We start from the raw sequence: 15,284 nt of genomic DNA, 5'->3' as shown, positions 1-15,284 counted from the left end.
TTAATAAAATTTGATTTGGACCATGCCACCTCAGCTGACGTGCAGACCTTCGCTAATGACATTTCACCAGGACCCAGTGTCCAGGGTGCAGAGGGTGGCAGGGTCCTGTAGCCGGTTCAGGCAGAGCTTCACAAACTTGTTAAAGCAGAGGGTGCGGTGGTAGGTGTAGTAATGATCTGGGAACTACACTGCCTGCTGACGCCCTTGTAGTAGTCCGGGCACTTCGGCCTGATGACGGCCCATTGGTTGATGGTGTTTAGGTGATCACTGAAGGCCTCATCTGAATGCTGATGCACTGCGCAGCAGCAGTCTCATTCTAAAGTGTCAGAAATCTTTGTCTGGCAATTTAAATCCAGTGGAACTCGTTGAGCCCCTGCTGCGCTCATTTATGTCCACCAACACCTCCGGTTGCGCAGTCTGCAGTTTCCACTATCACTGCACTTAATGGCACCTACAGTTTTAGTCTGCCATTAACAGCGTTGGTGATGTCCTGCCCTAACATATTTTTTCACAGTCTCTATACTGCTCTAACCTCATACCCCCCAATCATTTACCCACTACCCCATGATTATCACCCCCCATAATACAGTTGGGTACTCTAGGTTTTGGACAATTGTCCTCCACATAATAAATACAAATAACTACAACATGCAACTACTTATTTAAAGTAAAAAATAAAACTAGAAAGAAATTGCTGCTCGCCGTTACACCTGTAATCTGTTGTTATGACTTTGAGCCAGCATGAGTACATACAGGCTTGTAGTTTTGCAGTCTGACAAATATCTTTCATACATTAATGCATTTTAAGAGCTTAATAATTGTTTATAGTAGTAACTAGTTGGGAATGTGACCTTGGACCCAAGTAATTTCTGTCATCTGTGCTCACTGATGAAATATCTACCATAATTAATCTACTAATATTCATACATTCCCTCCTATGAAACCGTCCAACATACCAGCTTAAAAAAACATGTATGGTTTTTGTAATGTAAATGAGACTTGTATAGCACACCTTCACCGTTTTTGCTGCCTAGTGGTGCTTGGTTCTCAAAAAAAAAAAGCTGGGTTGGAAGGGTGGAGGGATGTGGGTTTGGTGAGTGCAGGCTAGACCTATCCAAGTCCTGAGTGCTGGTATGGTTCTACATTTGTTGCAGTGACACTTGGGTCCATGTTTGATCCGGAAGGGAAAATCAGAAGATCTATATGGTAACAGTGCAGGAACAACGCTGCTAGTTTGGATGTGATAAGTGGATGTGATAGGGCTAAAGATGTAATGTGTCCGGCAGCCACCTCTGAGCAGATTTGCCAACATTAATCTGGTGAAGGTTGTACTATTATAAAGATGCCTTGTTTGTGGTGATATGTGTCTGTATTGTTAGGGTGCTAGTCAGATCCGCCCATAAGTGATGTCTTTGTGCTCCTAAGGAATGACACTAGCCCTTAAATGGTGTCTGCAAATCCTGCATGATGTAAGACACTCTACCCCTATGATATGAGGTATCCCCTTTGCTATGATGGCAGATCCCAACCTCCCCATGAAATTTTACTAGCCCACAATATCACTACCCTCCTGTGATGTCAGCCGGTATCCCCAGGGATGCCTATGTAGATATTGGGCCTCATTATGAGTATGCCAGTTCGGTAATAACAGTGCCGGTAAGCTACCGGCACCGTTGTTACCGTACCGGCACACTCCGAGTTCTGCGTGCCGGTGCCTTTCCACTCACCAAGTCTGACCTAGCAGGCGGAAAGGCACCCGCTCGCAGACCTCGACGGATGCACCGGCACTGTGCCACACAGTACTGGTGCATCCGTCCTCCCCATTCCCATTGAGTCCTATGACTGGGACTCAATGGGAATCGAGAGTTTCTTTTTCCGGCGCCTGGCTTCAGGGACCACCGGGTCTGTAATGCCCTGGTGATTCCCCATTACCAGATGCCGGAAAAAAAAGCACAAATCCGGCGACAGCCTGAAGTTTTTACCGGCACAGCTACTGCCAGCGTTATAATGAGGCCCATTGTGAGTAATAACAGCATCTCATTGCCCATCTAAGTAAGCAGGTTTACGCCCACCCACCCAACACATAATGATCGCAAAGAGGCGTGGTGGGGGATGAACCCATCAGATCCTATCACAATAACAACTATTCAGGATAAATTAGGCTAAGTATAAAGTATAAGCCTCAAGTCTTCTGACTTTGTTCTCTATTTGTTTAGGCAGCAGAACGACTGAGAGGGTTAACTGAAGAGCACTACAAACTAAAGCAGACTGGAACGGACCAACAGAACCTGCAATGAGATCCATATGCCTGCACGGTAGAGGAACGCCTTTTCCAAATATACCAACCAAAGTACTTTGTGTATCAATAACAGAATTGAAGTTCATGGAAAGAAATGGATTCCTCTGTATTGGACAGATGTTTTGGTCACTGATCAGTTATTTACAGTCCATAAAGACATTGGGCATTTTAATTCATGACCTAGTTGAAAGGAGCCGAGAACTGACTGGCCCTTCATCCAATCCAATATAGCCTAACTTGCCATAGAATGGGATGCGTGTGGCATATACTGTGATTTCTTCCAATATAGAACATTCAGCAACCACTATAGGGGAGGCAACACATTGTTGCCCATCAGCAACATCAGCAGTGGTTTCTATCAGGCTTCATTTTGAACAGCATATTAAAAATGACCGAATCACATATGTAAACCTTTTGCTTTTATGGGTATGGTGAAAGTTCTCAGTCTGTGCACCCGTGTTGTTGAAAGCGCATAGGAATTGGAATTCATTGCCTGATGCTACCAACATGGAAACTTTATTGAGTGCACTAAGAAGGATTTCTGTAGAGAAACTAGGACTTGAAGACACATTCTGTCCATCACTGTATAGCACATTCATTACTCTAAGGCAATGTATTGTATCATCTACCTTACTTTTGCATAATCTCAGGGTAACAATAACTGTGGAAAGGAGTAAAAACCAGCCCCAATCTGGAGGACACAATGACCATTTACTGTTTCTACTAATATTGTTGAGGCTGTTGGGCTTCCCCCATTTCTTAGATTCCATGTTCTGTCGTGGACATACCACAAATAACTTCTTCAAGTTCTTATAAATTGACTGGCATGCACACCTTATCCCTTGTAGACTTGTTGCCATCTACTATATCAAGAGAAAAGCTGGTCAATTTAGCAGACATGTTTTTGTACACTAAATCTTAAATATATAATTGTGCAGATTGGTCTAAAATGTGTCTTCGGTCTGCACACTATTGTAGTCGCACATTGGTTTGAGGCTTTTCAACAATGATGGCTTTCCATTCAGCTTTGTTTAGGTCGGTATTCCCACTGTTTAGAATTATTTTAGAGCAAATAATAGCTTTTCTGACATCCTTATTATTGTTCACTGTTGGTGTTGTATACATTCATGTTACTCAGTTATTTTGCTTTCCTTTGGTTAATCCTCAATAGTAATAAAACATTCAGTGAAAGTTATTACCATAATTAGCTTGTAATCAAAACTTTGTCTAAAGCCCCAACATTCCTTTTGGCTTCATCTCCATTCTTAGATTGTTTTATGTGCCGGTTTGTGCTGTTCTTTCAGTCAGCAACTTTGATATGTTTACTTCTCCTTGTCTGTTAGACTTAAAATGTTCTCCTTTTCATAATGTTTCCAGATGTCCTGTCTTTAGCAATCTGCTGCCGTTTCTTGACAATTTGTTAGTTGATGGACGCAAGATTGCGTTTTACAAATGTGTTTTCTCCTCAAGTCCTCACTGAGAGGTTATTCGCATGAATAGAATTCAGTGAATGTTTTGCAGCATTTGTTCTATGAGGGTGGCAGGCTGCCCTGCATCTTTAACTGACTACCATTCAAACTTCTAAAGTACAATGATGTAGGCCGTTCTCTCGTATTATATGCAGAGTCTTCAAGTAGAGGTAGAGAACCGGGCTGAATAAGATGATGTAACTCATGATGTTAGTACTGGATCCAGCCACTTATCGATTTATCTTCCTCTGGGCTCTAAAATGACCAGTGAAATTGTTACCTTTTGGAAAGGTCATTTTGAAAGGGTTTGACAAGATTATTAAATCTAAACCATGTTCAGTTCCTAACATGAATAGATCTGAACAAGATTTGAAAAACAAAAACAAGGGTAGGTAGGCCCCTAACACTTCATTCCAAGGGCTAATATATTCAAACACAAAAATGTAAGGGGAATAAAGTTTCCAAAAGGAATAAAAAATAAATTTTATTCAAAATTTTCCATATGTAAAATCTGCCTGAGCTGGCTCATAGAATCATAGCAATTCATTGTAAATACAGTGTCAGACATAAACTAACATCACAATGTATCTAACAAAAAAAGTGCAAATCATGCCATTAATCTCAATGCCCCATCAATGACAATAGAGTCTAAATGTGCAAAACAATGTATGAGAAATTCCTAAACCACTTGGCTGGAAAGACAAAAAGAAATGAACCACATTCAAATAAGCCACAGTCTCCTAGGTGAGACAGTTGTGTATTGATATTGTCTTCTTGACAAAATGAGCTCTTTGGAAGGGTCTTCTATTTTCCCCTTCTTCCTAGTTTCAACATTATCCCAAAGTAAATTTGCCAATGTTTTCTTCAGGACTGACCGCCCATTAATTGCTTTCATAAGTGCATGGATCACATTGGCTCAAGAAAATCGCTCAACACAACATGGTCTCCCATCTCATCACAGGTCAGTTTTCGCCACCTCTACTATTCCAATTTTAAGGGAGAATCTCGCACCACTCATGCCTTTGTAGAATAATGGTACATCAGGAGTGTTTCTGTGTCAGCGGGACGCGTTGCCAGCATTCAAAGACTGACCACCTTCGGGTTCATTATACAACAGCATGAGTGGTGTAAGAATCTTTAGCGTTTCGTTTTGTTCTTGTCACTTAATTTATTTGCAGAATATCTTGGAAGTGCTTCCAGAGTTCATTTGGTTAGGTAGTTTAGATTTGAAGATGTCCAAGTACCAATTTGTTTAAAATAAGTAATGCAGCAGTTCATGCTGTTAACTTTGTTGGTGGTGGACCAATGCAATAGTAACTTCAGTTTATTTATTATCTTGCTTATGTTTTATAGGATCCAAGAATTAGTTTCATCTCTCATGTAGAATATTTACATAGGTGTGCAAGATAATTTCTTTCACACAATGTTTAATTTCTATGTCTCAACAATCCTTTCTCTCATTCATCTATATGCAATAAAATATGTTTGGGTTCAGGTACACAGAATATTGCCCTAATAAAGACGTGCTCATGAAGTTATAGGTCATTGCATTAACACTGGTTGGTTGGTTCTTTCAACAATGCGTATTTGACTAGGCTTATTACATCAGCGATGCCTGCCTCCTTATTTTGGCTTTAAAGTATTTGATTATGTTGTATTCTTCTATACATATTTTCTGTGGATTCATTAATTTCATATTCCATGTATTTTCTTACTTTAATTGTTTTGAATATATGTGTTGGGTGAACAGAGGACTAATATTGGCTATGTAATTGGTTTTTTGTATTTTTTTAGCTTGCTTATCACTTACCTGTATTTATACACTTGTTGTGGATTAAATGATTGAATGTATATTTAATGTTTTGTTTCAGAGACTTTATTCTTGAGAAAAATTCGAATGAGTATTCATTACTATAGAAACTCTAACCAATAATTTTTTCAAGATGTATTCCAAGGAGTCATGTTTTTGTCCTATACAAGATGCTGTGTGCAGAGGAGGTCCTAAGGTCCAGAGGATGCAATGTCTAATTCCACAATTATTTCGTTAATGCCTGAGCTTTAACTAACCCCAAGCTTCAAACCTTATAGCCACAGGCCGTAGTAGCACCATCTTCTTAAAAATGTGCACCATAAAGCATTGACATTGGTACATGCTGTTGGTTAAAATCCAGGCAGTTCTTTTATACCTGGCATCGGTTTTATTATTAAATCAAGGCAACATTCAATGCAATCCTTGCTCATTCTCCGGAGGTGTTTTGACATTTAGCTGTCTTTTGATATTGCAATTACGTTTTATGAGGTGGTGGAGCAGGTACATTTTAAATGGACATTTCCCTATGAACGTTTAGGGTACCAAACCCAGCACCAAACCGGCAATTAAACATCCTTGCCACTATTTAATGAGGACATGCCAACCCCTTGCCACCTGACCTAGACCTAGTCATGACCTGGTGCCCACTATACAGGGCAACAGTATAACTTTTGAATTGAAAAAGAAGTTGAGAATAAAACATTCCTTACTGCAATGTTGTCTCATAGTGAGAACATAAGAACATAAATAATGCATAGATACTGTTTCTACAACCAGATGTATGTGACCCGCAAATCATAAATAATTGATTATGATCATGACTGAGATGTTCGATCACGGCTGAGATGTTCACATTAACAGACTGTAGCTTCAGCCAAACAAATTAAGAGTGAAGAAAAATAGATGCCTATAATAAAAGAAAATGCAATATTAACATCACCAATGCCTCTTTGCATTTTTCATGCGTAAATAGGTAGGGGTGGGACACGAAAGGAACCTTTTTGGAGGTATTTACCTGTAACAGGATAAGCTGTCTTAAGATCAGCGTCATCCAGAATTATATGATTATTGTAATCTGGCTACCAGGAGGACGGAGACAAAGTCATAGGCTGATTAGCCAATTGTTCAGTATTCGTGTGGCCGTTAGTGTATTCTCTTTTTGAAGAATTATAAGTGTTTTTTTGCTGTAAAATGACCAGCTCTTTCTTGAGAGAATAGTGATGTTTTGTACAAATACATTGGTCCACACCTGCAGTAAATTAGTTGATGTGTCTTCAAGTGCCTTTCTGTTAAAGTATTATTTTAGCTATGACCTATTTGTTAAATTAGTGAGTGGCATTGGTCGCCTGCAGATGAACCATTGATTGTGTTTCACTATGTTTCACTATGTTACATAGATCTCCACATCATCCTGCCTTCCTGCTTTTAGTAATTTCAGTCTACCACGCCAGTCTCTCTCCCGAATGCTCTGCGCTGTGGTCTTTGCCTGTGATTCCTGCTTAAAGGTTATTGATGGATATTTGTAAATGGCATGCAATATATTTCATTACAACAATTACACATTTTGGATCTCTCCTAGTACTCCTTGATGTTTAAGGACCGTCGTAAGAAACAAAAAGAGCAGAATGAAAAGCTATGGTGTTTGCATTTCTGGACAGTGGAGAAATGGCCTATCAGTTTGGGCTGGTCTGTTTGTGCATTAACAGCACATTTGTTACCACAGAAACCTCTAAGGTAAAAGCCTGATCACTCTAATCGAGAAAAAAGTCTCTTCCTGATCACTTAGTTGTAATAACTAATATTTATATAATTAGATGTACAATAAATAAAAATACACAAAATGTATACTTTAGGTAAACTGTATTGTAAAGGCATTCAGTTTTCCACAAGGAATGTAGAGTAAAATGAATTACATCATTCATTAATACAAAAATTACATTTTCCAAATTGATTCATACAAGAAATCGTTTTCAAAATAATAAATCAAAAGTGCATCAGAGCAAATCTCTGAATTTATCATCTGCTTAAAGGTTCATCAAAATATGTTAACACAATCACATATTTTTGTACACGACGTGTTTCGGGGATTCCCTGACCCTTTCTTCAGGTGTAGATGTTGATTGTGTTTCTTCACTTTCTAAAGAAAATATTATAAAGAGACAAAATCACTGCACTGTCTCATTTTCCATGTGGACACCCATGTACTGGAAATGGCAAAACATGCTTATTTGACTAATCTTTGTGAGAACAAGGTCAGTCTTCAACTTTGAAGCTCTAAGATGGCACACAATGTATTGCTGAGATAAACGCCTTCTAGGCTGTTGTCAATAATGTGTGGCTTGAAGGACAACCATAACTTTCATTCCCCAACGGATGAAGAAGTACTGGGCCAAATCTGAAATACACAGGAACATACCCTGCCATAAGTCTAGTGTTCAGGGAAGCTGTCAAAAAAACGCACAAATAGTGCAGTCCGATATGTTCCCAATATTCAGAGTTTAGACAAAAAAGTGCCTACCTTTTTGGCAGTTTTATGGAACACGATGCAGGAACGGGAAGTCCGCTGTTGATACAGCCTCCTGTCCCGCATCGCATATTTATTTACTTACGAAGTTTGTCACGTGATCATGAACGGATGATCATTTTGTACCCAGTAGTGCATAGGATCCATTCGTATAGTCAAAACCGCATTAGCGGGCTGGAACATATTAGACCAACGATTTAGCAGAAGTGAGGTGCTAAATACAAGTGATTACAGTTCAGAATACCCTAATAGGGGGTGGCCTAAATATTGTAAATAGACGTCATTGAGTCATGCACATGAAGATCACCTGATCGCATTGAACCACTATCATTGGTTAAAGTCGAAAGCCACATTGTAGCTTCACTTCGCGATCCGCATTGTGAGAAGTAGGTATAGGGCATGCTGTTTACTAATATGGTTAAGTAAGAACGTCTGATGTCAATGGAACACTATCTTCAACCAAAGGCATACTCAAATGGAAAAGATTGCACAAAGATACTTTAATCTAAAGCGTCGTAATAAAAGTTTATCCACTGACCTTGGATAGCTAATGTTGTTCGTAGTAGTTAAATGAATGTAGACAACACTCTGTCATATACTCCCCAACCTAATATTGCTGTCTGCCGGATAGTGGCACTAAAAATAAATGTAATGTTGGGGTAATATAGAGTTATCGACCCGTTAAACCAATAGTTAAGGGTAATTGCCAATAGTGCCATGGGTGTTCATTTGGAAATGTAAACATGATCATTCAATAACACAGTAGTACAATATTGCTAATACACAATGTTCTCAACTGAGAGAGAATAAAAAATATGTTTCAATGTACGAAATTTGTGGTACTCAAAATCCAAGTTATAAAAAAACAGGGTCCAGGGGCAAATCAAGAGCGACTACAGGAAACATGTCCTAAGTCCATTGAAATGTAACATGTTAAATCAAAGTCGTTATTCATGCCCTTTGGCTCCAGCGAGTCCAATCTTTCGATCCACTCAACCTCTTTCTGTCTTAATAACAACTGAATGTCACCTCCTCTCTTAGGGCATTTCACTTGTTCGAGAATCAAGAATTTCATTTGAGCTACAGTATGCTTGAACGTTTTAAAGTGTTGTGCCACTGGCGAATGGACTGAACAGAATCGGATGTTAGATTTGTGTTCAGTCCACCAGAGCTTGGCCTTCCTTGTTGTAAGTCCTACATAGAATAGCCCGCATGGATATTTAATTCCATAAATCACATTACTCATATCACATGTACTTGTGTGTTTCAGTGGAATTCTTTTACCTTTGGGTCTTATTACAGACTTTTGGGGCACAGGTTGTTTTTGAATTATAAAAAGCTGGTCCTGGTTAAATGTATAACTTCGCACAAAAGTAAAACCCACTTTCACTCCTTCTCAACCAGTTTTACAGGTATCACATCTCCTTTACTAACTTCCTGGAAAACTGATTTTTCCTACGTTAGCTAATGTTTTCTTGGCTTTGAACTTTGCTTTGCAGATGCTCACTGCGCCTGGGAATAAAAGGGAGTGAAGCATGGTCTTATCTTCTGGTCTCGGTGTAGCTCGACCCAAAGTCTATTCTCATCCGATCATGTGACTGGAGACCATGTTTTCGAGCTCTTTGTTGTTTTTTTATACCATTAAATGAAGAAATCTTGGCATCCTTGATGGTTTTCATTACACCTCAAACGGGATCTGAGCTTGCTTCTCACGTTTTTGTATCTTCTTGAGTACATGGCAAAGCTCTCTGTGGCCCCAACTCTTCACACTGGGCCAGGCAAGCCTTTCTCGAATCTTCCTTCACCGTCAGCTATTATTCTGCTGCGCCACATTCTTCCATTCACAGTGTCTAAGTTTGCTAAAGTGCGTTGTGGAAGTTCCAGATCCTATATATTTGCTATGTATCGCCGCACTCTATTCACTATGTAGCCAGCCTTATGATTACTTCGTCTAATTGCGTTACTGCGTCTGTACAATTGTAAAATGGTTTTGCATTTTCTTCGGTGCCTCTCCGCACATGCAATCTTCAATTTAGGGGTGAAATATTAAATACTTCATTACTTTGCAATCAGCTTCTATATGGTCTATATCCTTATTTAATGTATATCTCTTCTGTGTGCTTCACCTCTACTTCTTGTGATGTCACCAGTTCTTTCTTTCATTCTTTTTCACACTTCTTCTGGAACTTCCTTCAGAAGGTCGTTATTTCTTCGGGGTTACATATAGGGCTTTTGAATGGATTGTGTCATCCAAAGTATTCCTCTTCCTTGACATGTAGTGTCCACAGCTCGGCTGCTTCGGAAATTTTTCAGCGCTGGGTGTCCTGCATCAATGGCATCAGGTCGATGTCCCTCGAAGGCCTCCGTCGAGGGTGACTTCATAGGATGTTATAGGTAGCACACACGGCGCCCGTAGCCTCAGTTCTGTTTTTTCCACAAATGTGTTTGCTTCCTACGTGAAACTCGGTACGCCTCGTACTTTCTAGTATTTGCTGTGAAGTTCTTCGATATGTCTTTGTCTTCCACTCCGACGACACCTCGGTCCGGGTTTAAGAATTGCAGGGACTGCAGATCCAAGATGTCCATGCGGATCCCCATCGTGTCTGCCTGTGGTGTCTCGGCGGGGGCCATGACACCGATACATGCTCCAAGTGGCAGTCAACGACTGGAAAGGCCTTGCAGGAACGAAAGGGGAAACCCAAGGTAGGCAAGGTGTTCAAGCCCTATAAGCCCCGACCGGCTTTGCCTTCGACAGATGAGTTGAGGGGTGACTCTCCTCAGAGGAAGAAGGCAAAGTGTTCAAGGTCCAGGAATTGTTCCCGACACTCGTCTGCCTCGTCAAAGTGCTCGAGGAGAAAGCACCACCGCTCGCCTTCCTCGTCGTCGTCTTCAGGCGGCACCCCCGACAGGTTGAGTTGCCCATCTAAACATTCGACGTCTGCTGATTGGGAAGCTTTCCCTAGTGGACATGCTTAGACTTTTCAAAAAGCAGTGCAAGGCCCCGTCCGCGCCTTCTGTTGAAGCCCGCAGGGAACGGTATCAGCCGGATACTCGCGCGCCCTCAAGCCCGGGTAAACAGCGCAATCCTCATGGAGAGCCTTCGAGGCCTCGTCTGGACAAGGTTGCTAAGGATCGCTCGAGACGTGATGCGAGGTCACGGTTTTCATCTCCACCGAAACTGTCTAAACCCTCGATGCCATCGAAGCCGTCAGTGCCACACCAGTCGATAGTGCCCGTTGGGTCCTCCACTCCGATCAGGCCCTCGATGCCTTTGGCACCGGTGTCAACACCATTGATGCCGTCAGTGCCAAATTTGCTGATGCAGCCCCTGGTACCAGTGGATCCTCCTAAAAAGGCGGTGTCTAAGTCGAAGCTGTCGACTTTGAAACCTCTGGCTGTCGTTCCTGAGAAACGGTGCCCCCCGCCTGCTGAAGAAAGACTTCTTTAAGTCCTTCACCTCCATATTTGAGGAGGAGGAACAGTCTGATGAGGGTGAGGCTCCTTTTGGTCTCCAGTTTTGTACCCCAAATGTGCCAGAATGCCTCATCTCGGAGGAGAGTAGGATACAGGATCTTTGTGATACCTTGCATAATGCCAGTGGTAGTGACACTTCTCCAGAGCTGGATCTCGGCAGACCAGACCCTGGTGAGCATACCGAATCTGACGCCTTATGTCGAGAGTTTTGGAGTATTTGGGCTGGTCCAGGCCTGCTACCCACTATGATCAGGATGATCTTATGGACATTTTGGATCAGGGTCCTCCTACAGATCCCATATTGCCATTTCATGTGGATCTGCAGAACAGGGTGGCAAAGAATTGGGAAACCCCGGAGACTAATCCGGCAGTGAACAAGTCTCTGATGAGAAAATACCGCCCCTCCAGTAGCGACCCTGGCTATCTGTCCTCTCACCCCACTCCTGAGAGTCTGGTGGTCCAGGCATTCACGGCTGCCTCGAAGCAGGCTGCGTACCATACCATCCCCCGGATAGGGATAAGCGCATGGATGGATGGGCGCGCAATTTATTTTCAGCTGGGAGTATGACGTTGAAGGCGGCCAACTCCTCTTGTGCCTTGGCAAGATTTTCGAACACTGTATGGGATTGCATCCGTATGGCGGCTGAGCATATTCCCGAAGGGGAAGAACAGCAGGGCTTTCTGGCTATTGTTAAGGACGGCAAGGAAGCCATGTGTGAATCCCTTCAGTCTGGGTTGGATGTTGCTGACAGCGTCAGCAGGTCCATGACTATGAGCACCATAATACACAGACTTGTGTGGTTGCGGAAGTCGGGTTTTGCACCGGATGTGCATGCTAGACTTCCGAACATGCCATTTGACGGGTCTCACCTTTTTGGCAGCAAGGCTGACGAGAGCCTTGAGAAGCTGCAGACCTCTAAGGTGGCCGCCACGTCTTTGGGTGTCGCTGTTAGACAGCTTCAGCCTTTTCAACCTAGAGGACAGAAATGGAGGGGTAGATCTTTTCGTTACTACTCCTCATTTGGAAGGGTGAGAGGAATGGCCAGTAAAAGAGGCCAACGTAAGTTTCCTCATGGTGGAAGAGGTAGAGGTGCCAAAGCCGCTGAAGCAGCAGCCTCTTTGCCGTCAGTCTCTTCTACTGCTGCTTCAAAACCGCTCTGAGGCCTTCAGTCAAAGTTCCCTGGTGGGGGGCAGGCTATCACAGCATCTGGTAGCATGGCGAGCTATTACTTCGGATGCTTGGGCTCTGGATACAATTTCCCACGGGTATTGCCTTCCTTTTTTACGGCTGCCTCAAGACAATACACCAGGAGTACACTCTTTTAAGGTTCCAGATCGGCTCACACTATCAGTTTCGAGTCCTGCCATTTGGGTTGACCTCCGCCCGAGGGTCGTCACCAAACTGACGATGGTCGTGGCAGCGCATGTTAGGAGAGAGGGGATTCACACATCTACCCCTACCTGGACGATTGGCTGATCAGGGCACGTTCTCCTGAGCAAGCCTTGGATCATCTCAACGTTACCTGTCACTCCCTTCACAGACTGGGCTTCTCTCAATTTCAAGAAGACCCATTTGCACCTTCCCAACGGCTCCAGTACATCGGGGCTGTCTTAGACACGTCCTTGGGGACGTGCTCGCCAAACGAAGGTGTGGGCTCACAACATTTGCCAGATGGTAAACAAGTTTCAGACTGCCCAGAGTCTTCTGGCCTACGACTTCTTGAGGTTGCTTTGCCTCATGGTATCCTGCATTTTTCTGGTGCCAGAGGCCCGCCTGCGAATGAGGTCCCTTCAATGGGCACTCAGGACTCAGTGGTCACAATTCTCAGGCAGGATGTTGGATCACCTTCAGGTTCCGGTCAGGGTATTACAGGATATTCTGTGGTGGGCCTGCGAGGAAAACCTAATGAAGGGAAAACCTTTTTGGCAACCATGGCCGTAGGTGACCGTAATGACGGACACTTCCCTCACAGGGTGGGGTGCTCATGCCAATGATCTGATCATCAATGGTCATTGGTCTCCATCGATGTCCACTCTGCACATCAATCTTTTGGAGCTGAGAGCGATCAGGCTAGCACTAAAGGCTTTTCTGCCGTCTGTATGGGAGATGAATGTCCTGATAATGACGGACAACACAGTGGCCATGCATTACCGAAACAAGAGAGGGGGTGTAGGGTCGCTACCACTGTGCTTAGAGGCGAAGCAGCTCTGGTTCTCGGAAATTCTAGAAGGAATCTCCTTAGCTGCAGTTCATTTGGCCGGAGAGGAGAATATGGCGGCGGACGCTCTGTGCAGGCAGAGTGCAGTCTCCCACGAGTGGGAAATAGCTCAGGAAGTCCTTCAAGAGGTCTTCGCCCTATAGGGAACCCCGCAAGTGAATCTGTTCATGACAGGTGCCAACCGGAAGTGCGAGCAGTACTGCTCAAGGGAATTTCCTCTGATAGGAGCTCTAGGAGACGCGTTTGTGGTGGATTGGGAATTTCCACTACTGTACATGTTTCCTCCACTCCTTACCATTCCTCAAGTTCTTAGGAGGTTAAGACGATTCGGGTCCCACATGATCCTAGTTGCTCTGGATTGGGCCAGGAGATCATGGTACCCGGATCTTCTGGAAATGTCCATCTGTCCTCCGATACGTCTTCCCCAAAGAGAGAATCTTCTCTCGCGAGAGGGAGGTTGGGTTCTCCATCCAGCAGTCAAGACTCTCAACCTACACGCATGGTTTCTGAAAGGTTGAGATACAAGGACTGGGACCTCCTGGATGACATGATGGAGGTGTTGATTCGGCCAGGTGGCCGGCAACAAAGTCTCTGTACCGTTGCCGTTGGAATAAGTTCTGCGACTGGTGCAGAGAAAGGAATGTTAATCCTTTTCAGTGTTCAACTCCGGATGTTCTGTCCTTTTTGCTTTCTTTAGCCCACAAAGGTCTTCAGGTGGGGACCATTAAAGGTTACCTAGCAGCGCTATCAATCTTTAAGCGCTCATCCGAGGAATGCTCTTATTTTAAGATCCCTTTGGTTACTCAATTTCTGAAAGGGCTCACGAATGTGTTCCCGCCTTCACCATTTCAGGTTCCGGTTTGGGACCTTAACTTGTTCTTTCAGTTTCTCATGGGTGCTCCGTTTGAACCATTGCAGTCATGCCCAATGAGGTTGTTAACCTTTAAGACCGTTCTGTTGGTTGCTCTTACATCTGCAAGAAGAGTGAGCGAATTGCAAGCATTTTGTTCCAAGCCACCCTTTACTGTGTTCCACATGGACAGGGTTGTGTTTAGAATCAGACCCTCATTTCTACCTAAGGTAGTTTCAGACTTTCATTTGAGTCAGAAAATGGTGCTACCTGTCTTCTATCCTCCTCCGCATCCTACTAAGGAAGAGGAGAGGCTTCATAGGTTGGACCCTAGTAGAGCTTTGATCTTTTATATTTCCAAAATGTCCAAGGTGAGAGTGAATGACCAGCTCTTTGTGGGGTATACCGGGCACAAACTAGGCCACGCTGTGTCTAAACAGACCTTGTCTAGGTGGATCATCCTCACTATTTCTGAGTGTGATACTTTGGCGTGGAAGGCCCCTCCAGAGGGCTTGCGCGCGCATTCCATCAGAGGCATGGCTACGTCAACAGCCCTGCAAAACATTATTCCCTGGGTACATCCCATGCTCAATATGTGGCGTTTGGTAGGGCAGTCCTCTATTCTGCCCTTTAAATTTC

The 15,284-nt window shown here is 43.3% G+C and overlaps 1 protein-coding gene across 3 annotated transcripts in view; it reads left to right on the top strand.

Annotated features, from left to right (window-relative positions):
* The window catches only part of GALT (galactose-1-phosphate uridylyltransferase), a 784,930-nt gene extending 779,304 nt beyond the window's left edge, over window positions 1-5,626 (top strand). For all 3 annotated transcript variants that reach the window (XM_069626827.1, XM_069626825.1, XM_069626826.1), the window contains one exon: window positions 2,217-5,626. In XM_069626827.1, coding sequence (XP_069482928.1) covers window positions 2,217-2,245 — 29 coding nt within the window. In that variant the 3' untranslated portion in view covers window positions 2,246-5,626. The remainder of the gene's footprint in view (window positions 1-2,216) is intronic.
* The last annotated feature ends 9,658 nt before the right edge of the window (window positions 5,627-15,284 follow it).

Source organism: Ambystoma mexicanum, chromosome 6p, assembly GCF_040938575.1.
Source record: "Ambystoma mexicanum isolate Mex_15411 chromosome 6p, UKY_AmexF1_1, whole genome shotgun sequence".
In the NCBI taxonomy this organism is placed as follows: domain Eukaryota; kingdom Metazoa; phylum Chordata; class Amphibia; order Caudata; family Ambystomatidae; genus Ambystoma; species Ambystoma mexicanum.
Note: the sequence above shows the minus strand (reverse complement) of the source record. Positions and strands in the feature narration are given on the sequence as shown.